General features: G+C 37.6%; 1 protein-coding gene across 8 annotated transcripts in view; it reads right to left on the bottom strand.

Annotated features, from left to right (window-relative positions):
• MAGI2 (membrane associated guanylate kinase, WW and PDZ domain containing 2) overlaps positions 1 to 25,695 on the bottom strand; it is a 713,954-nt gene that overhangs the window by 213,045 nt on the left and 475,214 nt on the right. For all 8 annotated transcript variants that reach the window (XM_040061343.2, XM_040061346.2, XM_040061344.2 and 5 more), the window contains 2 exons: positions 22,990 to 23,203; positions 10,709 to 10,788 (listed from right to left, as the gene is read on the bottom strand). In XM_040061343.2, coding sequence (XP_039917277.1) covers positions 10,709 to 10,788; positions 22,990 to 23,203 — 294 coding nt within the window. The remainder of the gene's footprint in view (positions 1 to 10,708; positions 10,789 to 22,989; positions 23,204 to 25,695) is intronic.

Raw genomic sequence — 25,695 nt, 5'->3', positions numbered from 1 at the left:
GACGTTTGGCAGAGAAGTGTGGGGATTAGGGTGGTGTTAATTTTAGTTTTGTGAGTGTCCCAGTAATCATGGGAACAAAGCCAGCACTCATGCAATTTGCCCATCAGTCATTAATTGTCAGTGACCGCTGCCACAGTCATTGAAAAACAATTAGAAGTGAGAGAAGGAAAGTGCATCACAAAGGCACAAACAATCCAGAATAACCACTGCTGGCACACACATTTTAAATGGGGATTTCACTGCCACAAGAATGCATATTGTTCTCTCTGGAAAGAATATTCATGAGGACATAATTACAATATTTGGTGTTGCATAAACAAAATCTCAAAAAGCACACTCCTCATCTGAATAGGGAACTTCAAGTCAATCAATGACGGAAGCTTACACTGAGAAAAAGGCAAATCCTCCTTTTTATAGATGTATAATCTTTCCACCTAATCCAATGCTCTTCAACAGAAGCTGTTCAGTGGATTTTGAAGAAGTCCCCTATCACCTTTCACTGACTGAGAGTTTGTTTGGGCTTCTCTAAACAAAAAATAAATCAGTAGGGCTCTTTCAAAATTAATCTAAAAAAGCAACACAGGATTTTCTGCCTTCTTCTCTTGTAGTAGTGTCACTTATAATCTTACTTGTGCTTAAGTAAGAGATTAAAATTTGTTTATTAATGTTCTTTATCCTTAACAATTTATTCTAATTCTGCTTTTGCCTACCTAGTGGTAGTGTAGGTAGAAAAAATTCTTCAGTTCTTTACAAAGGTAAATGTTCCTTAACCTCAGAACTGTATTTCTTGCAGGATTAATATTAGGGGGGGAAAGATTATCTGCTTTTACTCCTTACTAGACAAAATTCTACTATTTAAACCATGTGATAGATTCAGTTATTGAAACAATATAGAATTTAAGCTGGGCATAATGGAATTTTAATGAAATATCATTTACGGAAATAGATCTAAGACTATATTTTTCTATCCAGCGTTACCTGTTCATTTTATTAATAGAAATTTGCATGTTAATAAATATCTTCTAGTTACAACCAGGAATTTTATAAACAAAAATTGTTGTGCAAATTCCAGTGATCAGTATAGCAAGCAATACTATTATACTTGCCATGATCTTTTCACTAGACCAACAAAAGTCCAAAACTACAATTTCACTTTTCAAAAATTTACACCCGCGTTCAATGAATAATCCAAACTACTCAAGATCTGTTAAATGTGACAGTATGAGACCAGACAGTGGAGGGAAGCCTGAGAACAAAAGGATAGTGAGACAAAACTAAAGATGATAAAATCCTTCAAGAATTTGAAAAAAAAGAGACAGGAAGGGGACTAAGGTCAGAAAGTTCAATGAATTTTGAAAGTCACCTATGTTGTGAACAGGTATTATGTGTCATGTGTTTAATAGTCTGGAAGACACACACTCTAAGGTCTTTTCCATACCATTTTTCACTAACTCATCAGAGCAACATTTTATGATCTTGTATATTAATGCAGAACTTGCAAATACAGGTGTATTCTTCAGTTGTGAAGAGACCAAGTCAAATAGTGGTGGGGAGTTAAGTACAGTCAAATAGGCCCAGGCAGAAATAGCACAGCACAGAAAGTGACCATAGAGAATTGAAGAGTAGTAGAAAATATGAAAATATCTGTATCTTTGAACAAAGTGGACCACCATAAAAAAATTGCAAATTTAATGAATATTAATGGCGCTCCAACTGGCAACGGCCTAATTATCCCCACTAAACCCACTGAATAAACAATGATGAGACTGAAAAGTCTATCAAAACATCTACCTCCCAAACCACCAATGACAGCAGTCCTTTCCCACTTCCATAGCTGAAAGAAATTGTCCTCTAGTCCAGTGGAAGAAAGTAGAGGAACATTTGAAGACAGAAACCCTTAAAATATGAGGGTCTGAGTATACAAAATATAACAGTCCCAAAATAGCTAAAGCTGCCTTTGTCCACCCTTTGTCCAAGGGTGAAAATTTCTAAAAAAACCCCCCTGTGTTGAAGATAAGATGATGGTCAAGCAAAAGCCACAGTATGAAAAGCATGAGGCCCATCCTGCGAGAGCCGTGGCAGACATGTTCAGATTCGGTAGTTGCACATGACCACAATGAATGCTGAATTATGAAAGTGAAATACATTTATTTCAGACACTTTTTTGAACAGGAATTTCAGATGTGGATCAAATGTTTCTATTTCTGTCACTGGAGAAATGGAATGACTGAAATTTTGTTAAAGGAGTGAAAATTGTGAGAATTGTATTCCTCTTTAGAGAAAAATCTTGCTCCCTCAAGTAAGTATTCTGCTATAGAGAAGGTAAACTATAAATTCTCTAGGCAAAGATTTTTTTTGTAAAAAGTAAAACTCACAGACTACTTAAAAGAAAATAGATAAGAGAAATCCAGCTGGGATTGAAAGAGGAAAATGTATTTTAAAAATATAAATCCAACTCTCCTTTAACCTTTGCTCACTCCTTCCAAAACAACAAAACTTTTGGACAGAGCAATTCATGTGTGATGCAAAAGCTGAAATATTAAATAAAATTACTATAATTAAAACATTTCTCAATTTTTTTCAGCTTATTTGAGCAAATGTACACCTAAACAAAGTCCAATGTCCAGTACATGTAAGTATGCAGACAAAAGAAGTTGTAGCTTCTGTTACCTCCAGAGTGAAGCAGAGCAATATTATCACTGCAGTGACAGTATAGGAAAAATGTAGGTTATCAGTAGTGAGATGTTGTCTAGACTAGATAAAACTTAGACAAAATTGCTACTTTGAGCAATTGTTAATAATTTTGATAGCAAAATATAATTTTTTTCCCTTATATGAATCTTTTCCCCTCCAGAAGGAAGGGGATCCAACAGAAGAGCGGGGTGCTTCATCATTGTACGGGAAGATAACTGGGTAGCCTCCCAGTCTCAGGAGTTACCAGAATCTGGCCTGCATGGCTACAGAAATATGCACATATTGATATCCAAGTAAGGCTCATTTGTGTTTATAGCAAGTGACTACATTCAGCTGGAATCATTCTGCATTTCAATGGCCTTTTAATTTTTACAGTTGCATAGACAAAAACCAATGCTTCACCAAAATGTGTAATCAGAAATTATTATTTTGATGAAACATTAGACTGTATTCTGTAGAATGTAATTACATAAAAAGGTTTGATGTTTAATGGAAACAAATTCTAACATTTCTTGTCAGGATTCCAAAATCCTGCCTGTTTGCCTTATCAGTCTTTTTATCAGGTCTCACAATTTCCTCATATCCAGAAATACTTTTCCCTCTTCATGTTTCTATGCTGAAATAATTCTAATCCTTAAAGACATCACAAATCCATATATCTTTTTATACAGCCAGCAACACATTCTCCACATCTCTGCTTTTTATACTTTCTACCTTTTATAGGCACTTATTCTATTCCGAAGCCTTCTGCTATGAATTCTGCAAATGCAGTTTCTCCCTTCCCAACAGCTCTGCAATATCCCCCATCCACACACTAAGTGCCTTCCTCCCACTCAGGAAGATACACTTCTCAAAAAACTTGAAATGTTACCACGTTTTTCTCCCCTGTCCCACAAACAGTGATTATCTGCCACTGGGTCTTCGAGGGTATTAGTCATGAAAGACAGAGGCTTTTTAAAGTGCTGCATTATCTGTCAAATCTTAAATACAGGATATCTGTACTCAGACAGGATTTCCCAGTTCTATTTAACAGGGACTCCAGCACTCACTTTGAGGATTTTAGGCTGGAATCAAAGACCAGGCGTCACAAAAGGAAAATAACTGAAACCTTTTTTAACGCATACTGCAAAAATAAAAAGAAATGGAAATAATAAATACAAGGAATTCACTTAATATTAAGAGAAAAACCCTGAGGTAACTGTATTTGTGAAGTTCATCTGCTAATAAAACAGAAAGTTTTAGATACATCCTCTCTTTAATTGTAAAGTCTTGTAAACGAAGAGCAGTCAAGGAATGTTTGGAATTAATGACAAATACTTTAAAGCTATCTGCAAAATAACAAGTGTTACTAGGGATTTTAGCAAGTCACCATATTTCTTATTTGGCAACAAAGGACTTCAAAATGATTGCCAGGAAATAGCCAAGCACTCTTTGCAACAAGTCAAAATTTCCATCAAAGAACACCAAACTGGTTTTTAGAATGCTTCTAAATTTGATAAAATTGCTGACTTTCTAGATGAAATTCAAAATGAGATGATTATGAAGAATAATTTTTTAAAAGGAGTAGATTGACATTCTTTTTTCATTAATTATCTCTGAAAAAATGAGAACTTTTATGGAAAATCAGAGGGAGGAGAAATAATAAAGCCAAAGGTAGCTGGACATATTGCAATGAATACAATCCCACAAGCTATTTAGCATTGTTAAAGCTATCATGCTTCATTGCCATTTAGAAGTCAGAGACTGAATGATTAAAACTATAGGGAGAATAAGATTAAAAATGATGTACATTGATTTCTACCTATGATTTAACAAGATGCATATTTCAGAAGGAATTTCAATCTTTTGTTCTTTACTGACATCAAGGCCTTGATCTTTGCATAATATTGTGGTGTGAGTTCTTCGCTGTGTGAAAAGACAGGATCGCTTCTTTCAATGGTCCTTGCAGGAATATTTCAGGCCACCTCTATTCTCACACCACACATTGTTTGCATTTTAGTGGCAAAAACCAACCCCGTGCTGTCAATGAGAATTTTGCTACTTGCTTCAGTGGTGAATGGAATCCAATTTATAGCTCATTAAAGATGTGAATTGCTAAAACTCTGGTCCTGTTCCTCCTGATGAGTTTACAAAATCTCTCTCCCTCCCTTTTTAAATTTCATTACACATTCTAGCTGAAAACTACTTAAGCTTAGCCATTTAACTTGGCAGCAAAATGAAAAAGAGATGCTCTTGGAAACTGGATTTGAGTTGCTTCAGCAGCTCCAGCAGGAATTCAAGCTACCATAGCCATTCTGTCGTGGTCATGTAGCCTTGGACCACCTTCCAGTAGCAGTGCAGTTTGAACTGTATGATCATTTTAGCTCCCAGTGTGCTGGCTCTGTTTTGGGGTATGTCATTGGTCAATGTGTTTATTTTATTCTGAAATTAAAATATAATCTGAAAGAGTCTTACAAAATAATAGTGAACCTTTCTCGCTGTTAGAAAATGCATTATTCACCGTATCTTACACCACTGATGAACATGCTGTGTTCCTTACAGGGGGCATTTGTTATACATGTTGTAATACTTTATGCATAAAGGGCCATTAGCAAAAATTATATTTCATATCTCTATGAACCTTTTCAGCTGTGAATCTCAGTGCACTTTACTAGCAAATAAGCTTCACAGGCACATGAAAGGTGTGTTTACAGGACCCTCTTTCATAAAACTCAGAAATTTGAAGTGATTTTTTCATATCATCATGAAGAAATTAGAATGAAAGCCTGTGGTTTTTCTTATGAATGACCATGGGACAAGCTAGTTGCTTCCTCAACCTGTATTTAGCAACCTTTAAAATCCTCACGTTGCTGGAAAGGTTCCTGTGAGTTGCCAATACATCCAAAGACAGGGATCCTTGCAGGCTGTGTGCTGAGACAGCAGGCAGCAGTGGGATGCCTCAGGGTCCCTGACATTTCCCCATTTAAATGCACTGGGTGAGCAGTGGGAGCAGTGAGTGCAAGAGAGCCAAGTGCTCACTAAATAATCAAGGAAAATAGAATTTTTATTTCTCTACTTTTACTCCGTCTTGTCCTTGCAATTACCAACTCTATTTAAGATTAGTGTTAGCACTCTACAGGGATTTGTATGGCTGAGAATATGAGAAACTGTAATGGTTCTGAAGGTAAAGTAATATTTAGTAGTCCACCACAGCTTAAAGGGTTTATCTCTTACACTGATAAGTGTCCTCCAAGAAAACTTGACTGCATGCAAGACCTCCCCCAGGGAGATACCAGAGTGTTGCCTGGGGCACAGACAGCCAAGGTATGTACATGAGGACAGCTATTTTGTCTTAAAACTTATCCAAGGATGATGAATTACTCTTGTAAGCTGTGTCACTGAACCAGGTTATCCAGAGAAGTGTCTTCTGAACTTGTCCCAGGAAGAAAATCTAATGAGGTGACCCTTTTCTTATTTTTATTATAATTATTGTGGGTTTTGGTCAGTGAAGGCCCAGATGGTGTTGCCAGCATGAAATGCCCTTCCAAAGGTCATAACAGTTCAAGATATTTTGTTATGGTATAATTTACCCAAAATTGAAAATTCAAGCTGAGAAAATCATGTTCAATATCTCAAAGAATGACAGAAAAAAAAATCATTGTGATCAATATTATTACAAGTAATGCCAGCTCCATTGCAAAACTGATAAAATAATACTTAAAATGGGGTTAATAATCTGCAAAAGGGAGTTATAAGTAAAGACAATCAAATAAAAAAACTATTTGTGGGAAAGTATTTACCCTCTACAAGTTGCTGTTATGAGAAAACACAAACAGTATCTGTATAAGATAAAAGTTTGTTACATGGCTTCCAGTGACAAATATGTCTAAGGGAATCAAGAAGTAATCCTTTACCCATAAAGGCAGCGTGCCTATGCCCAAATGCATCTATAAAACAAAAATACGGAAGGCTGGTACATCTTACTGCAGCATAGTAAGGAATCAGGTAAGCAATGACAAATTCTGCAGAAGAGCTGTGCGGGGCAGTGAGAGCATCAAAGGTACTGCCTGTGACTGCAGGAATGGGGAAAACACAACCCAACAAAATGGGATGGGTGGGTTCCCTTCAACATGAAGACAGTGAACGCAGCAGTCTGTCTGCATACAGGTATCTACACAGGTGAATCAGGTGTCTGTGTCCTCTAAGTGCCAATGCAGAGCTGACATTCCCAGTCAATGAAATATAAAGGCAACTTGGCTCACCCTACATAAGTATCTATATTTTGCAATCAAGTTGGTGGGTGTAGAGGAGTTGGAAAGACAGATGATGGATGAATGCTAGGTGAAATCAAAGTTTTATTTATAGCTGAAGGCCTACTTGCATTTGAAAACTAGGAGAAAGGAGGTTGACATAAAAAGAAAGGGAGGGTTAAGAGTGATAGAGATTATGGCTTGAGATGGATCAGTAATGAAATCAGTGAAATTTTTAGAGGAAATAAGTGAAACTTGACATATCTGATCCCAGGAAATTTCAAGAGCTGTTAAATCCCTAAACTGGACACAGAAGAAATAGTTGATTTTTCTCCAGAATAAAAGTTCCCTAAAAAGAATTAAAGAATTTGAAAAAATTAATAGCGACATTTCTTAATGAAAAATGAACTTTATAAAGCCTGTGATATTTCATGTCACTACAGCTGAGCTGCCTTTCAATGCTGCCTTGTGGGACTTGTCATTCTTTTCCATATTCTCTCCAGAAGAAAGAATCAGTCAGAAGACCACTCACACAATATACCTGTAATCATGCAAAGCCTGGGAATCTGCTATGTTACATGACTTTAAAGGAAATTTAGCAATGGGGGAATCTAGCTCACAGATGCAAATGGGTCAGAACTATAACTTCTCTAGTACTCTACATATAATAATTGTTTAACCAAATTTGATGTGGGAAAAAAATAATTTAAAAGTAGTATTTAAATTCAAAAAGCCAAAATATTTAATTTATATTTTCAGCAGGGAAAACACAATTATTTCTATTAAGGTCAAGATTTTCTGGAGGAAACTAGAAATGTGTAAAAATTGCAGCTGTTACTGTAGAACTGCCAGCTAATTCTACTTATTGCTATTATGAAACTCAGATTGGCACCATAAAAACAGAGAATAAGAGTCAGTTCTTGCTTCAAAGTCCTGCCATCTAAGTAGGTCTGACAGAGCACAAGTCAAAGTAATTTGCTGAAATACACACAGAAGTTCCACGACACAGAGATAGAAATAAAAATCAGCACTTAAAACCTCCTGACCTACAAAGGGATTTAGAGCAGTAGGTGTCATTAAAGAAAAACAGAAGGAATCCACAGCATGCAGGTGAAGAAAGCTTGACTTGGTAGAGCTTGTCAATCTCATGGCAAAAGCATGTGAAAAACTTTCAAGAGGAGGGAAGTGCTGGAAGGTGGATTCAGATTTTGTGAAAGAAAATGAGCAAGCACTGGCATTTGCAGCTACAGAAGCCAGAGATAATGAAGAAATCATATTTGTCAAAGGAATATTGAAGAGCAGAAAGTGGAAGAGAGGAAATGCCTGGAGCAGAGAAGGCCCTCAATATCACCAGCCCAGAATATCAGGACTCTGGTATCATACCCTGCTTGGGCATTGTCTGGTGTGGAAACTGTTTGCTGGTGGAAGAATGAAGAAGGAGAATTTGGCAGGATTTGCATCGAAAGGAGAACAAAAAAGCTGGGTTATTCACAATGAAAACCTGATAGCAGAATCTGGTAGATGATAAAGATGTCATAATGTATCTCAGAGAATCAATACAAGTTCCAGATGTGACGAAATGAATGTGAGTGAAAAGCAAGAGTTGCGCATGTAGTGATAAAGTATCAAGGTAAGTATAATTTCCTATCTAAACAATGATGTCTTTCTAAACTTTTTTATCTCCAAGTAAAATAAACCAGAATAAATCACAAAGCATAACAGAAAATATGTTTGCCATAAAAAAATCTACTCAGCCATAGCTGAAATTAATTCTTGAAGTTAGATTAAATTTAAACAAAAATTTCAAATCCCTGTGTGCTCTAGCAAAGTCCCTTCTGTTGGACATCCATGGCAAGGTACAGTCATTTTAAGGCATATAAGTGATTTCAAAAAAACTTTTCCCTCTGCAGGTATTGGATTAAAAAAAAAAAACAACAAAAAACCCCCAACAAACCATGAATGACAATTTTGAAAAACAGAAGAACCTTAGAAAAGAGAGGATGTTGGAAGAACAATCACTGTAAGAATAGAAAATTTCTCCCTAAAGTCTTTTCTGCATCACTCCAAGCACTTTGCATTAATGAGCTGAACAACCTTAAAAGAACATGACCCAGCATACTATAGTGATTCAGTAATACAGTAGTCAAATAACTATAAAATATTTTTTAATGCACTGATCTTAATTTCCAAGTGTTTCAGATACTTAGGTTTTTTTTTTTTTTTTTTTTCTTTTTTTTTAAATATCTCAATGCTGTTCTGATCTCACTATACAACAGTTAGCAGGAAAAAAAAAAAAAAAAAAAAAAAAAAAAAAAAAAAAAAAAAAAAAAGCAATGCATATAGACTCCAAGTAACTCTGTGAAATGTTACTCCACAGATATTGGTGGAATTTTTTTCCTGCTTTTTCCATTAGTATTTTCTAAGGAGCAGGCTAAGATATAGGTTCATACAAGTAATGTGAGAGATTTAGAAAGCAAAGCTCCTGTGCCCTTGTTTTGTTTCAGTATCAGACCTTTATTGTAATCACTGTAGAATTTAGTCTGTGAGCTCATGTTGTCCGTGTTAGAATAAGCATCACAAAATCATTCAGACATGTAATTTCTGATGTCAGAAGAGAACGTCAGAATTGCTGCTGAAATAAGGAAGCGATTTTTGGAATATAGCAATCTATCGAAAAAAAGCCATTTACAAAAAAATCCAACCCAGAAACATTTTTTACCAAACCCCTGACCCTGCAATTCATACAGACAGCGACTCCACAGTGACCTCTTAATCAGCCCTGAGTGTCATTTCTTTTAATAGTATTTACTTTAACCAAATGAATGTATTTTGGACAATTTAAAATAAATCAGATGCAGTACATGAAAACTTACGAATATGTTTAAAATATTTTAAAATGCTTTGAATTAATGCACATAGCATGCATGCATTTAATGCTCTGTAGCTCACAACAATAAAATAAGTAGCAGTTTTTGGAAATCATAACAACTGACTAATCGAACTGACATGGAAGTATAAAAAAATGAAAAAAACCCCTTATCAGAAATAGATCGATTACAACACATTCTTGCCTTGACTTTATTAAATGTTTTTGATAACTGATAAACTTTACCAGAGAAAAATTAGAAATTATACTGATATGGTTTGTATTATTTCAGATCTCTGAATCTGTCAATATAATAATCTCTCCTGCACAGCAGCTACAGCTCCTGTTAGCATCCTCAGCAGTATGTATGCTTTTAAATTTTAAAGCATTAGCAATGTAGTACCCCCCGAATCCAGCCTTGAACTCTGACAGACACTGATCTCTTTTCTCCCTCCCACACCCTGTTTTATCAGACACTGTTTTGTTTAAATTGGCTACTAAATAGCATAGCACTGTACCTTTAAATACAAATCAAACAATATTCATATTCCCACGGTGCTGCTAGTTTCCCTTATGCATTGAATCGGCTGTAGATTAAAAGCTCAGAATCTGAAAAGGATTCTGTTCTGCAGACCAAAGTTCTCTGTAGGAGATGAGGGAGAGGGTCAGTCCCGGAGTCACACACAAAACAGGCAGAAAACACACTTGTGATCCTCAGCTTTGGATAGCATCAGAAAGGGGAATAAAAAGCAGAAACACATGGCACACTGAGAACTGGTATCACTTATGGCTTCTAACCAAAGCAGCAATTAAACACCTTTCATCATTTCCCCAAATGCCTCATTTTTGTAAGAACTGAAAGACACACACACACAAAGGAAAATCCCCTCTGAGCAGCAAGGAAAACTTAATCACCTACCATTTTCTTTGCACTCTTCTGGAGGTTTAGCCTTTTTCGCAAGTCGTGGATCCAGCCATGATGTTGTCTTTGTGTTATGGCTGAAAAGGAAAGAGATCACTCTGAGCAGACACATACTGAAAGGAATCAAGTTTATTCCTTAAGAAAAAAGGGTTAGTCCAACAAAATTGCAATCGATACACTTAATTTGCTTACTGGTTCTAAGTAGCCCTGAAGGAGGTGTAAGAGTAATTGTGCAAGGCAGTTGTAAATTTGGCAACCTCAGCTCCCTGTCCTCAAAGCAGCTATTTTTATTAAAATCAACTAGAATGTTGCCAAGTTAACCTCATTGAAAATGCAGAACTCATCCAGAGCAAAAGGAATTTATTACAAATACAGTGTTCTCCCGTTGATCGAGTGCAGGCGACAGGATTCTGTACCATTCTCACGGTTTCGGATAGAATTATTTTCATCTCAAACCTGTCCTTTTCATAAATACAGGTTTGTTATTTCTCTCCAGCAGCAGTGACAAGGCATAGCAAAAGTGATGCAAATTACAGCATGCTCCTGCGAAGTCTACATTTCCGGACAGGGTGATTAATGATACTTTGTTTAACAAACCTTTATCTCGCCATATATAATCCTTCTATAGAGATAAAATAGATATGCACAAGCAGAATGAATCATGTGGCTCCTTTCTATGCTCAGAATAGATCTTTGAGAAATCAGCCATCAAAGAGCATTGAACTGGCACAAATTGTTTTCTGGGAGATTTTTTTGCCAAATGAATTGACACTTAGCACAGCTAATGAGACTTAAAGCTGGATCCTTTCAATGTACACCTTACCCATAAGCAATTAAATTGGGGGCCAAATATTGCAAATATATTAAAGAAGACTATAAACCAGAAAATTATGTGATCATTACTCCTTGATTTTTTGAAATGCCTTTCCTACAATACCATCATTCAGAGACATTTCGAACCCATGTTTTATTTATCTGACACGTCCTAGAGGAAGCCCATTCCATACAATACTGAATTATTTAGTTTATTATTAATTTGCTGTGTCATTTTAAAGTGTGCTTACAACTTCTCTTACAAACATTGATATAAGGTGTACAAAACCAGGGGATCTGGCAAAAAAAATGGATTAGGATGAAATGTTTGTTAGTTACTGATACAGTCCACGTGATCACAACACCACTGGTTCCCCTAGGGAAAAATAAATAAATAGAACCAATTCCTTCTCCCACCTTGTCTTCCACAGCAGATGAATTTTCCACTGCCTCTATTTCTCCCTCTCTCTCAAAACAGTGACAGTGCCTACTTCTCAGCATAACTGTCACCATGTTAAAGCTTCCTCCACATTTTGAATGGGAAAGAAGGTAGATCAGAGTTATGTATGGATAAAATGGCAACTAAAATGAAAATTGAGGCATTTAAATTATTTTTTCTTAAAAACATTATCTAGTCTAGAACACCATTTATGACAGGCGAAGATGATAAACAAACCCTTCCCTCTGAGAGCTGAGCTATATTTGTAGAGTATGAAGAATGATGAGCCAAAGCTAAGGTGAATTTGAAATTATGCCAGCAGCCTGTACTTGATTGCAAGTGTAACTAAGACACTTTCTCAGAAGCTCTGGATGCCTGTGGTCTCCTGTAGGGTGCATTTTTATGCTGCAGTCACAGCCCAACCACAGCTTGTGCAGACATACTTGAGCTAGCTTTAAACTAACCGGGGGAGATGCTCCAACAGTGCTGCAGGATGGAGCTCAGCGTGGGCTCATCACCCCAGCATCCATGCACTGAGCGACTTGGGTGCATCCAGCAGCATATGCTGAGCTCCACACCACAAAGGATATCCTGTTAGCAGTGCCAGAGATCAGAGCGAGCTTGGACATACCTGTGGGAAGCTGCAGTTGCATCTCTGGAGTGTGGGCAAGTATGGACAACAGCCACTCTCTCCCAGCTCTTAATTCTGAATTATTTTGGGGGCCCCACTGACAGCAGGGACTAAATTAGAATCACAGATAGTTTCCTATGGTTTTAAAAGTGCCATATATGACTACTATTAGCAACGTTTGCTGTGGTATAAAGCAAATCTTAAAGCATTTAACAAAGGAAGTAAAAATAACCACCCCTGTTTTAGAGACAAGAAAATGGAGTCACAGGGTGATGAAACTACTGCCCAGAGCCACAAAACAAGCCAGTGACAGCAGCAGTACTAAAAGCCAGCTCTGTTGCAAGTCAGCTGGCCAATGTCCACCTATCAGACTAGGCCAAATCATGAGCCCTGAAAATCCCCCTATAATATTTTTAGAAGGAGTTTTAAGTATCTGCAAAGACAGGTGCCAAGCTGAAAACAAGCCCAATTCAATATCAATAATTAAAAATGTAAATTAGTTGAATTACAACCTTAGAGTCTTTTGCTGAAACTGATAAGTTTCAGCAGTTACGCTTCCCTTTAGCGTAAACACAGCTTCCACAAAGCCAGCAGGACTGATGTCCCAGTTTTGTGCAAGATGGCCATATTAAACAAAACCAAAAAAACCCTAAAAAATAAACAGCTCTTCAACGGAAGAGTGATCCTGCAGTCTGCAGTGAAATTTCACAGAATGGAGATGATATTTCATTTAGATCAGCACTTACAGCACTCAATCTCCTCTTCTGGGTGATATCTGTCAAACCTGTTCAGCTACTTAGTAAAATCAAAACTCATCCACAAGAACTTTTGTCTATAACAAATAATTGCAGGAGCAAAGAACCTTTTGAAATTCATCCCTCTTTTCCTTGCCTGTAACTGTGACTTTTCTCTTGCCCTTCCACTTCATAATCTATACTAAGCATACAATGCAGAGGGACTAAACAACTCTTGCAATGGGAATTTAAAGGCTTCTAGACAAGTGCTCTAGTGGGTAAAAAAATCCTTTCCTGCTCTGAAGGCAGGACTTAAAAGAAGGCAGAATCAACCCCACCTGACTTAACACCTCCACAGCACCATCAATGTCCTCTTATGTTCTCCCTAGTGCTGTTTGCTTGGATCGTTTTAGCAACCAGGTACACAACACACAAACACTCCTTCATGGAGAATAAACATGGCTACTGTCACATTGCTCTCAGTAGGAGGGAAATGAGTAGCCCTGGAGTACAGCATTGTGGTTTTTACGCATGTCTATTTCTGTCCTGCATGGGAGGTTTACTTGGCAGGGTATTCTTCCAGTTCCCCTTGTGTCAGCTATTCCCTCTTCAGCTCTGCAAAGGACTGCAATCTGTAAAAGCTAATGGGAGACAACCTTTATCTCCTAAACTGTCTTTAATATAATTCAAAGGAAGCCTTGATAGGAAAGCTTCAACTATGGGAGAGGAGACAGAAGGAACAGTAAATTGGTCAAATTAACACTAATGGCAAAAGTAATATTAGCACATATCTGCTGCATAGGCTGTGCAGACTGAATGCTTCTTAAGCAATAAAAACCTTGTAGGGTGCACAACCTGCCTACCTTACCACTAGGTGTAATCATGTCCCATTTGGGAAGTCTTATAGACAGACAAGAAGGAAAAGAGGTTGGGGATTTACAGATTAGTTATGAATGAATAGCAGGAGCAGTTGTGGAATAAATGCTCAAACAGGCATTTGGAGTTGTCAGCGAGAGAATAAGAGTGAAGTGATGCAACAAAAGCATCCTTGAGAAATAGAACTGTGGCTCCAGCAACATTTTACACTGACCAATGCTTCATCACATGGCAATAATCAAAACATTATCATCAAAAACATGTCTACAAAGCCCATCTTTACCTAATTTTAATGATTTTTATTACTAGCTAGGACTACTGAGATAAGTGCTGGCAAATCAACAATGCATGTCTTAAAATCTCTCGAAAAAAATCAACAGTAAAATCCTTATTTTTGAAACTTTGAAAGCAAAGTTTCCTTAACAGAGGATTGCTTTGGACTTGCTTCAAGCAGGTGGAGCATGGAAAGATCGTAACTTTTTAAAATTAATCTGAATTTGTTTCCTATGCACAAAATAGAAACTGCGTATAGGCCTGAAGCGTATTGCAGTGTTTTTTTTTTTTTTTTTTTTTTTTTTTTTAAGGCCATTCAGTAAAGCAGTGGAGCTTAATATTTTAGCCAAAAGTCAATAAAATAATTATTACTGAACTAACTTAAATCCTCTCTCTTTGTCAAGTATTTGCACCTAGCAGAAACAGTTTATTATAATCTGAGTCATCTGGTATTAATTGCACACAATTTTGAACATTTGTGGAAAAAATATTCTTGAACTGGTTTAAATAGAGTGAAAGGAAGCACAGAATACTTCCCAGAAGTCTTGACTCAGCCTCATGTTCTTCTCCAGATTTTCTTGATAGCTCTGCTTTTAAGACTTCACAGAGACTGTTTGAGTGTTACTATTCCCTGATAATAGCTCTGGAGCTGGGTACAAGGAGCAGAGGCTTTCTGGGAACCACAATGGATGCTACTCGATATCTTATAAAAAGCACTAGGTGTGTGGCCTTTCTTATCTAACCAAGTTTTATCTTTTCATTATAACTATTTGTTAGTATATAATTTTACTTAAGATTTGAATATAATGGATTTGTGTCAGTTTAAAGCACTTTGACAGATAAAGTTTCTTGTACTAACAAAGCCTTCAGGCAGTCTCTTGAAATGTTTTCGAAGGAAATATAGAAAGTACTTACTGACAGGAATAGCCTTAATGTCCTTTAAAAGCACAGCAAACCTAGTCTAAATTGTGCATCTTGCAAGCCTTTTAAAATGGGCATTTAGCAGTGTGCTGTTTCAGTGTGTTTGGGGGCAGCACATAGGGGTTTGTTTGGGTTTTTATTGTGAACACATTACATTTAAGCTGGTTCTTGATCTAACAGCTTGAGCAACGGGGAGCATACGAGAAGAAAACCACAATGCTCTGTAGGCCCCCTAATTTCAACAGCACTAACTCCTCCCTCCTTTTTCTTTATGCTGAAGCATTGCGCCTCTGCAGAGTTTGTCAAGTGGCACAATAATGATCTTCAAGTAATTTGTGTGTGGAGGGACTTGGATAGCAAAGCAGAGCATTAAACCATCAGTTTTGCAATCCATCCATGTGGGATGCTACCTAAACTTCTTGCATACATGTAGGAACAGATTAAAAAAGAAGTTGTCCTCTGTCAGTGGTTTGCATGGCAGCAGCTGTGACTGCCAGCTTGCCTTGCATTTCACAATGTGCTCAGAGTTCATAGTCCTTCAGGGACCTGGGTTTGGGAGTTCCTCTCCTGTGAATCTTTGGCTTTGGGCAGGAGATAAGCACTCAGCCCAGAGACAGTGGCGCTGCCTCTAGGCATTCGAAGGAGCAGAAGATGCTTACGCAAGACTTTTTGGGGAATATATAAATACCTAAAGTCTCCTATGGTAATTTCTGTTGTTGAAGTAATTCTCTTTGACTGAGGCAGCTTAATGTCTGACAAAGAATGGGCTTCATCTCATGTGACTACAGAAATTACATAGCTAATTGCATAGGATTGGTCTCTCTTGAAGGGAGAGACACCGCTACAGAATAATTTACCTTACCCATCATCCAGCAGAACCACTTAAACATATGTTCTTAAGTGACATAATGCTGGTATGTCACCTCCCAAATGGCCTCTGACTGTCACTCTAGAGGGGTCCTGGTTTTGACAAATTCTGTGTCATATCTGTTACGGTGTCTTGGGCTGTTACTGTGCCTCTAGAGTGGTGCTTTGGCTAAGATCAGGAGGCCACTTTTCAATGAATCTCTCTCTCAGTTATCTTCTTTTTCACACTCAGCATTCTCCAAGCTTGTAAGCTTTTCACTTGAATTTAAACCAAAGATGCACAGCAGGAGCTCACCTACTGCACTACATTCACAGTCCTGCAGCCCATGGCAGCTGAAAAGACCTAGAAGCTGTGGCTGCTGGGTCATCAGCACCAAGAATTTCACTCTGCAGTATTCTGATATCGCTAATTTAGATATGGAAATGGTTTAGATCAGAAGGAGCTCTGACTGGTTTTAACTCAAATCCGGTCTCATGGATGGCGTTCAGGGTCCAGATGTTGTAGAAAACCAAGTGCACTCCCAGAGATCAACTTTCTTTTCTATTTCATCTGAAAGGAATCCAACGTGGGTACACTGAAACGTGACCCAAATCACAGCACGTGAGGACAACCAGAAGATTTCCTTCAAGAGTGTACTCCTGACACAAATTATCTGCTACTGCAGACATAGTTTTGGATATCTGGAGACATATTTACTGGCAGAAGCAGCTATATTTTGGCAAATTAATTCTTCCCTTATATATGGACAGGATGAATCAGCCTCTAGAGGTAATTATCTCCCTCCATTGACCACAGAGGGAGTCTTGGTAACTGGTTTACGTTAGATACGAAATGCTATATGGCAAGGCAGGTGAGCTGATTCTTCTAGTTCAGTAAATACAAAGGAGAAAAGTTATAACACACTACAAATATCAGAGGAAATGTGGTGGAAGATTAATTCTGCAGAGCACAGCAGCAGAGATCTTTGGGGGAAGGACCAGGAATAAGAAAGTGAGGAAAGACAAGAGGAGTTAAGCCGGCAGTTTGACCTGGATGTCAGCACAGATCTCACAGCAAGTGAGAGCAAGGGATAGCACACCACTAGTATAGATTGATAATGTCTTTACAACATCAATAGACAGGAGAGAAAAAAAACAAAAAAAAGAATTCATCATTCCACAAATTCTTTCCAGTTCTACCATCTTCATGTTCTGAATTAACTTGTCATGAGGCAAGGAAGTGATCTCAGGGGAAAAGATTCCTCTCAGTTTCTTTCAGCTGCCTGTCCTATTGTACGTCGTGATGAAATCCAAAGTGCATTAGAAATCTGATTTTTTTATGCTGACCAAAACTGATGGATCACATCCAACATATAAACAAAGAAAATGAATTACAATTATAAGGATATTCACAAGACCCCTAATGGATCAGAATTGTCTACACAGTATATCATGCTGATACAAGATGGCTTGTTTCCCAAAGAAAAATCCTACCAGAAGTGAACATTATACAGTACGTGAGAAAACAACAACAAACCCCCAAAAATTCCCACCAAAAAACCCCAACCAACCAAACAAACAAAAAAACCCCCCACAACCCCAAAAAAACAACAAAAACCCCCACAAAAAACCCCAACACAAACCAACCAACCAACCAACCAACCAACCAACCAACCAACCAACCAAAATCCCTCAAATCCTTAATCCTAATTGCTGCTTAATTCAAGTAGCAGAAATATCCAGACAACCAAAACATTTCAGTATTATGGACAGATGCTCTGATGATGTAATATACTCACAGAAGTGTCAAACTAACTTATAAAAGTTTCTGTAGTTACTGCAAGATATGAAATTAATCTTGAGCAGGTAGGAGGATATTTTAGAACTTTTAGTATCTTCCAGTACAAAATATAATCACGGTGTATCCAGGCATAGCTAAAATATCCTGCTTTCTGATGGTGAACTGGTGGAGCAATCAGGAACAACTAAATATATCATGGTTCTTCAGGTAAACAAGATGTTGGGATAAATGTTATTCCTGCAATCAAAAAACTTTCCTGCCTTAAAAACTACTAGGAATAAAAACTGATCCCAGTGAAGTCCATAGCAATATACTCGTAGCTGTACTCTTTAGGTATCACCTGAAATTGCACCAGCTGTATTAAAAAACTTAATAGCTGGTTTTTACAGTGAAAAGGAGAGTCCTTGGCAAAGGAGTATTTTATTGCTGTTTTTTAGTCTTTTATGGTACTTTCATAAAGAAAAAAAAACCTTTAACAACTAGAAAAGATACTGCAACAGGTCCACAAAGCTATGCTGACTATGCTGTTTTAAGAAGTAGGTGTTGAGGTAGTCAGAGACTGAATGTCTGCAAGATGTACTGGAAAGTGATTTGTTAAACCTTATGTGGCCACATTCTCCTAAAATTCATCAGCACAAGTAAAAAGAGATGATCCTTTAAAGATGTTTTACAGTGGTTTGCATTTATTCTAGACATTTCTCCACTAAGAAAACAAGTAACAGCATATAAATACAAATAACAGTAGTATAAGCAAAAGAAACCATATATGCTTTTGAACAGTATAGAGTCAAATAGCTTTAGGTTTCATGTCCTGCTGTCCTTGGAGCCCTTTCAGAGTTCTGCTGCCATTGTGTGGAGAGAAGGCTGGAGAAAGACAGAAAACCAATTCTGCCTTTTATAAGAAGGTATTAAAATGTGTAGCCAACTGTACAGGACAGTCTATGATGTAATAACGTATGGGTTGGAGCTGGGTGAGGGCCACATTTCAGGCTGACTGCACATGATAGCACATGCACCTAGAATCTGGGTCCTTTTTTCTTTGCTTCAGCATTGCACTGGACCAACAGAGCAAACACTGATTGCTTGGGATCTGACACAACCAGCATCTGCTGACTTTGTGAGGACAACACAAACTTAGGTCTCGAGTATGTGGTTAGAGAGTTGTTGGTAAGGCAAGGTCTGAAGGCTGTGGGGAATCACAGCCTTTCCTCAGCCCTGGGAGAGGGAAAAGCTAAAAATAAATGATGACTATGATTTATTTAAGCATGCCAAAATATACCACACTTACCAGCCATATTTAAAGCAGGAAAGAAGGAGCAAAACTGGAGAGTTTTTTGACGGCATTCCAATTTACATACAGTCTTAATTATTGCATGTTCTCATTAGCATATGTTCTCAGTGAAACCAAATGTAAGAGATGGAGTCCTATTTGTATAGTGTGCACCTGTATTTGAAAATTCATATTCATATGTAAGGGAGACTGGAAACAGCCCAAGAAATGCACTTAAGCAGCTCTTCCTGAAAAACACTGGTAAGTACTATGTTGCAAGAAGAGGTGCTCTTGCTCAGTCTGTGAATGCTAAAATAGGTAAACATAAGGTCATGCACCAATGTCAAAAAGGGAATGAAAGGAAGAAAGAGACCAAGACATGCTCTAAAATAAAACTATCCTCTGAATCATTCAGTGAATCTGGTAGATGATTTTTTTTTTTTTTTTTTTTTTTTGTCTTTGTAGTCCTTGATGCAGAAGAAATTCCTTCCACTGTGCTTTACAAAATGTTAACTGAACCATTAATGATTAACAAATAAATAATCCTGTCTGTGGACAATTATCTTTCCCCTTATGAAATCACTTCCTCTCCCCCAGTAAATGAGCCACACTCTTCTGATGGCAGTTTTGGTAAGTGAGATCACATCTGAATTTTAGAGGTTAGTTTGAGGTGAATGAATGAAAATGCTGTCATGAAATCTAAGACACTTGGATATACCTGTGACAACCTGGAACTTGAGATCATTTGCTGCTGGAAGGCTTTAGTGTTTAAAGGCACAATTCACATGAGCCTCAAATAAAGCAATAAAAGATGTTGCCTAGCGTGACTTTTTTCCTACTCATTGTGATGTACACTTTAAAAATGTTTGTTTTTCATCTATTATTTAATAATCTAGTACAATCTTTACTACTGTTCAGGGAGATGTTGTTAGACAAATAGGTTTTTGTTGTCTTTTTATCTTTCCGTTTTTTTGTGAAGGCAAATGGAGTCTCTTCATGCCATTAACCAAAGTGACTTGTAAACAAAGAGGCAATTTAACAGCATCCCCACAGCATTACATTCCTACTTAACCCTGAGAAGTCTGTGCAATGTGAAAACTCAAATGATCAGAGAGTTGTTCCTTTTGCTTGGATTCTAGTAAATAATGTAGTATTTTTACAGACGTGTAATTGCACTTTTTTGTAAGACATTGTTCAAGAATATAATCCCAAAAGCAAGAAGCCCTTACAACAGCCCTTCTATCCAGCCTGCACCTCTGATTGATTTATTTGCTTTATATAACATACAGTTAGTGGAAGTGAATGATGAGCATTGTCAGAACTGCAGTGTAAACCAGAGCATTTCCAGAAAAGGAAGTAAGCTGTAACATCAAAGGAACTTGAGGAGTGCAATGGCTTCTCTGTAGAGCATCAGGGCTATTTGCATTAACTCCATCTGTTACAAAATAGATATTTATTTCCTATTCAATTACCTACTGCAGTATTTACTACTCTCACAGTGTGTTAGTGATCTACCCATCATCCCTCCCCCGGTCCCCCACATGTGCCACAGGTTTTTGTTACAAGTAAAATAAAAGTGCTACATAATTCAGCATGCTTTTTGTCAGACCATTCAATATGTGTGGAAAAATTAAATTTGGGAGTAAGGTAAGAAGGAAACGAGTTTCAACTATCCCTGAGGTCATCCTAGCTCTTCTCTGCTTGCTTGGACAAAGTTAATAAAATTATTCTTTTTCTAGAATAAGCATATTTTTCCCCTTTTCAGCAAACATACTTATGTTTTAATAGTTACTGCTATTTTCAGCCTTGTATATGCCAGAAGCTACAGTTGGCCATGTCATTATTAATTATAAAGTCACAGGCACAAACTTTATTCTTAACATTTGTTTACACTTCATGTGATAGTCACAACATTTTAAATTAAATATAGGATTTAATGCATAATTGACACCACCAAATGTTATTTTTACCTACTAATAACCAGAATAACAGATAATGCTACTAACTCTGGCAGTTCCTTAAAGCAAACATACATGCTCCTTCTACCTCTGTAGTAGAGTTCTACTGATGAAAATGTTGGTTTGTCTGTTCCCTTTCTTCTTCTGAGGAACACAATGCTATACCAAGTCAGAAGCTTGCTGTATTTTTATCCTGGTAATGTACATTAATGACAGAATCATAGAATGTGCTGAGTTGGAAGGGATCCATAAAGGTCATCAAGTCCCACTGCTGGCCCTGTGCAGGACACTCCAATCACACCATGTGCCCAAGAGCACTGTCCAAACCCTCTTAATTCTGTCAGGCCTGGTGCTGTGACTACTTTCCTGGGAAGCCTGTTCCAGTGCTCAACCACCCTCTGTGGAGAAAACCTTTTTCCTGATATCCAGTCTAAATGTCCCTGACTCAGCTTTTCCTTGAGTTTCCTTGAGTCTTGTCCCTGGTCACAAGAGTGAAATCAGTGTCTACCCCTCCTCCTCCCCTTATAGGAAAGCTACAGACTGCAATGGGTTTTCCCCCCTGATGCCTTAAGTTTTAGTTTTCATATTTTTCAGATTCTGTGCTGCCTATTTGTGTAGTTCTGAGCCGCGTACTGAGTCTTAGCTCTCTTCACAGGGTAGGTGGGCAAAACAAATCCTTTTCCAGCTTGAGACCAAGGACAATTGTTACAAGTTGCAGGCCCAAAAAAGAACAAACAATGGATGGCTGAGGGGAGAGAACAAGGAGAATGGAACTTCATGACCTGAAGCTATAATTGGACAATTAACCCAAATATGCTAAAGGACCAAAACTTATAGAAGTGTGAAGCCTTGTGAGTGGTCATCCATTTTGTCACTATTTTGGAACCATCCTGAGTGTAGCCCTGGCCAGGCTCTTGTACTGCCCCAGGTGTATCCTTTAAGGCCCTTTGATAAATACCAACTGTATTCTCTTAGCTCAGTCCAGTCTCTTCCAGGTCAGCCTTCTCAAGGCATCACCCCCAGCAACCTCTTCCCCGGCTGAACAAACCAAGTGACCTCAGCTGCTGCACTTTATAAGGCCCTCCAGACCCTTCACCATTCTCGTAGCCCTCCTTTGAAAGCTCTCTAATGGCTCAATGAGAGCACATAGAGCATAAAGAATTTTCATATCCATTATTTCAATGCATTTACTAATTAGTAACAGGTATCTATAGTCTACCAACAGGGAAAAGTTGCTACACATAACAAATTCTCCTTACAGTCAGCTCATTTATTTTATTCTTTCTATATACAGCATAGTCTCCCTCTACTGTCCATTAGCTAGTTTTTAGTCCAGTCATTTTCCTTTCCTTTAACTGGCAAAAAGCCTCATGCTTTCCACCTCTTTCCACATAAGGACGGACAAAACCCGTGATTGTGTTGCTTTCCCAGCAGAAAGCTCCAGAAGAGCAGGAAGGCCTTGCTTTCAACAGAAGAAGCAAAATCTTTAATTCCTGCCATCAAAGTAAGCAGACCAGTTACCTATCTTAAAACCCAGCAGGTTTCCATCTAAATCACTAATGCAGGAATTGCCACCAGCCCTCAGGAGCCCTGACAGCCAGAACATTCCTGCTGTTTTAATGAGGAGGAGTGCAATGCTCCGCTTCACCATACAAACCATTTCCCCACCCAGTTAAATACAACACAGCTATTAAAAATAGAAGAAATAAGACTTACTCAATAAAGTAGACTTCCCCCTTTTCTGTATAAGCCATTTCCCAGTTATCTGGCAGTGGGCCCAAGTCATCATTCTCTTCAGGTTTACTCTGTTTTGTTATATCCGTATCCTCCTTTGCTTCTTCAGGCTGACCATATCCTGGTGCAGGACAAGGCTGGGTGGTAGATGCCTCACCTGAGACAGCTGTACTCTTCTCTTCATGTTCACTTGATTCTACAAGAGAAGAAAAATTACAGGTTTGGGATGTTCATCTTAATGGTGAAGAACTTGCCCGGTGCAAGTCTCTGTGAACTGCAAGTCTTGAAATAAAGAGAAAAATTTTGTTTGGTTTACACAAGGGTCTCTCTGATGTTGCATTTTATTTGGAACACAATAAAAGAAAATAAAGCAATAAAACCAAGCTGAAACAAGAAACTAGTCAAGAGTTCTGGCTCATTCTGTCCCAGGAGTACATTCCAGACTAGCAGTAAGCACTGAGCAAAAGGCAGCTCCATATCCAAGCCGCTCTACTGTCTCGTCTTAACTTTTCAAACTGTACTCATAAACACATATATAAAACACCCTGCTGTTTTACTACAGACTACACATCCTTTTCATGTAAACTAGTATATGCACTAATTGTCTTATCTGTGTCCATATATCAAAGAAACCAATGACAGCCATCAACTCAGCAATATATTAACCACATAGAAATTGGTTGTGATTTCATTGCTGATACAACCTGTGGGAGGCTTAGTTTCCCACAGCCAATACCAAATGCTTCAACATGTCAACACCATAGTCTACAGTAAAGTTCAAGAAGATTACAATTTATTAAATGATCTAACAGTGCACTGAGACCAAGGAACTATGCAGACACCTGTGTGAAATGTAGGAAGGTGGAAGACAGCTTGGGTGAGATGCTCTAATTGGTGATGCTTACAAAAGCAAGAAAGAAGAGCAACAAAAAAATGAAAAAAACTGTTTATGAAGGCCTAAATTGTAATTAACTCACAGAATCAATAAATGTGATACTGTGGCAAGCAGTAGTAAAAGTTTAGGAGAGCTAGTAAGGATTGAATAAGCAATACTCAGAATGCAAGTAAAAATTGTAATGAAAAAGAAAAATAGTAAGTATAATCCTAGGTAATTTTAATTAAGTCATTAATTTGCAGCTTGAGACAGAATTGTTAAAAAGGTGAAAGCCAGATGAAATTGTTAGGGATGAGCACAGAAAAACAACAAGGCCATCTAACAGCAAAACAGAACAGTCAGTCTAGAAAGTGGGATACAGTCAGGATATTAGGGCCAACAAGAAAACTTTCTGTAAATGCAATAATATAATATAAAATAGATATAATATATATATGTTTATTTATATATTTATATATAATATATATAAATATAAAAATAATATAACAACAACAAAAATAACATCAATAATAATGATAATAATAAATACCAAAAGCAGATTCATTCTATTATGTGGGAAGGAAAGCTAATAATTTATGATGTATAAAAACTCCAAGGCAATTAGTGCTCTTTTTACCTCAGCCACCAGTACAAAAAAATCACCTGTGATTAAATGACTAACACCAGCAATAGGGCTAAAGAAGGTGGAGTGGGCTGAGAACAGATCAGGTGAAACTCAGATTTACCAGCTGTGCTCTACAGGCAGGGCTAGATGAAGTGGAACCCAGGGTACAGAGAGTACCACGTAAGCAGACTCACGGCAAGTAATGGCAGCACCTTCCAAACTTTATGTGGGAAAAGAAACTTGGAAAGGACAAACACAACCCTGGTTTCAGCAAAGTATCTATGATTTAGGTTTTTGGATAGTTTATATTCTTAATTTCTGAGTACCTAAGCTTCCTCTGAAATTATTTGATCCATTAGGCCATTTTGTCTTTTTGTAAAAATAAAAATGGAGGAGGAAGACTCATGAAACTGTAACTGCATTCTTTTTAATTCCTAGGATTGGAACTAAGAATCAAACTACCTACAGGTAAATACTTCAGAAGTCATAAATATTTGTCAAGACTTTTCAGGAAGAAATTGTATCAAACTAACCTTTTTTTCTTTACATGACATAGTAAAAGGTGCTGCTTCTAGGGGATAAATGGTATATACAGCTTTCATGATCTTAAAAAATACTTTTGGCACTGACACATCAACCCTTCGGAATAGCATGAAAAAATACCCAGATTCAATCTTGGAAAGGATAATGATCTACAGCTCTACATCCACATGCAGCTCATGTTGCTAAATATTAACTCATGCTTGAAATATGTGAAGTTACAATAATTTCATGCTGTTTGTAAACATGAATCTGTCTGTCTGTAGCATTTTCAAATACGTAAAATCTTCCTGTAAAGCAGAGATTATACATGGCCCCCACTTGCCCTGAGATTAGGACAATGTAATAATTGCTGAATAATTTTTGGGGTGTTTTGTTGTTATCTCTGCAAAGCAAAAGTCCTCATCTGCTTCAGGCATTATTAACAGATCTGTGAGTTGTATTCCTGAGGCTGCCTGCAGCCTTGACCACATTTCTACCACAGGAAGGAAGACATGCAGATTAAACAGAATATAAGACATAAGATCAAAAGGCAGATATGATCACAGCAGAACAAATTCATCTGGGGCCCAGGTGCATCACACACAATTGACTATTGATCAGCCAATTCATCTGATAGAGCACAGATGTGGTAACACTACTGTGTCCT

The sequence above is a fragment of the Hirundo rustica genome, chromosome 4 (genome assembly GCF_015227805.2).
Source record: "Hirundo rustica isolate bHirRus1 chromosome 4, bHirRus1.pri.v3, whole genome shotgun sequence".
Taxonomy (NCBI): domain Eukaryota; kingdom Metazoa; phylum Chordata; class Aves; order Passeriformes; family Hirundinidae; genus Hirundo; species Hirundo rustica.
This window is presented reverse-complemented; position numbering and strand designations above follow the sequence as displayed.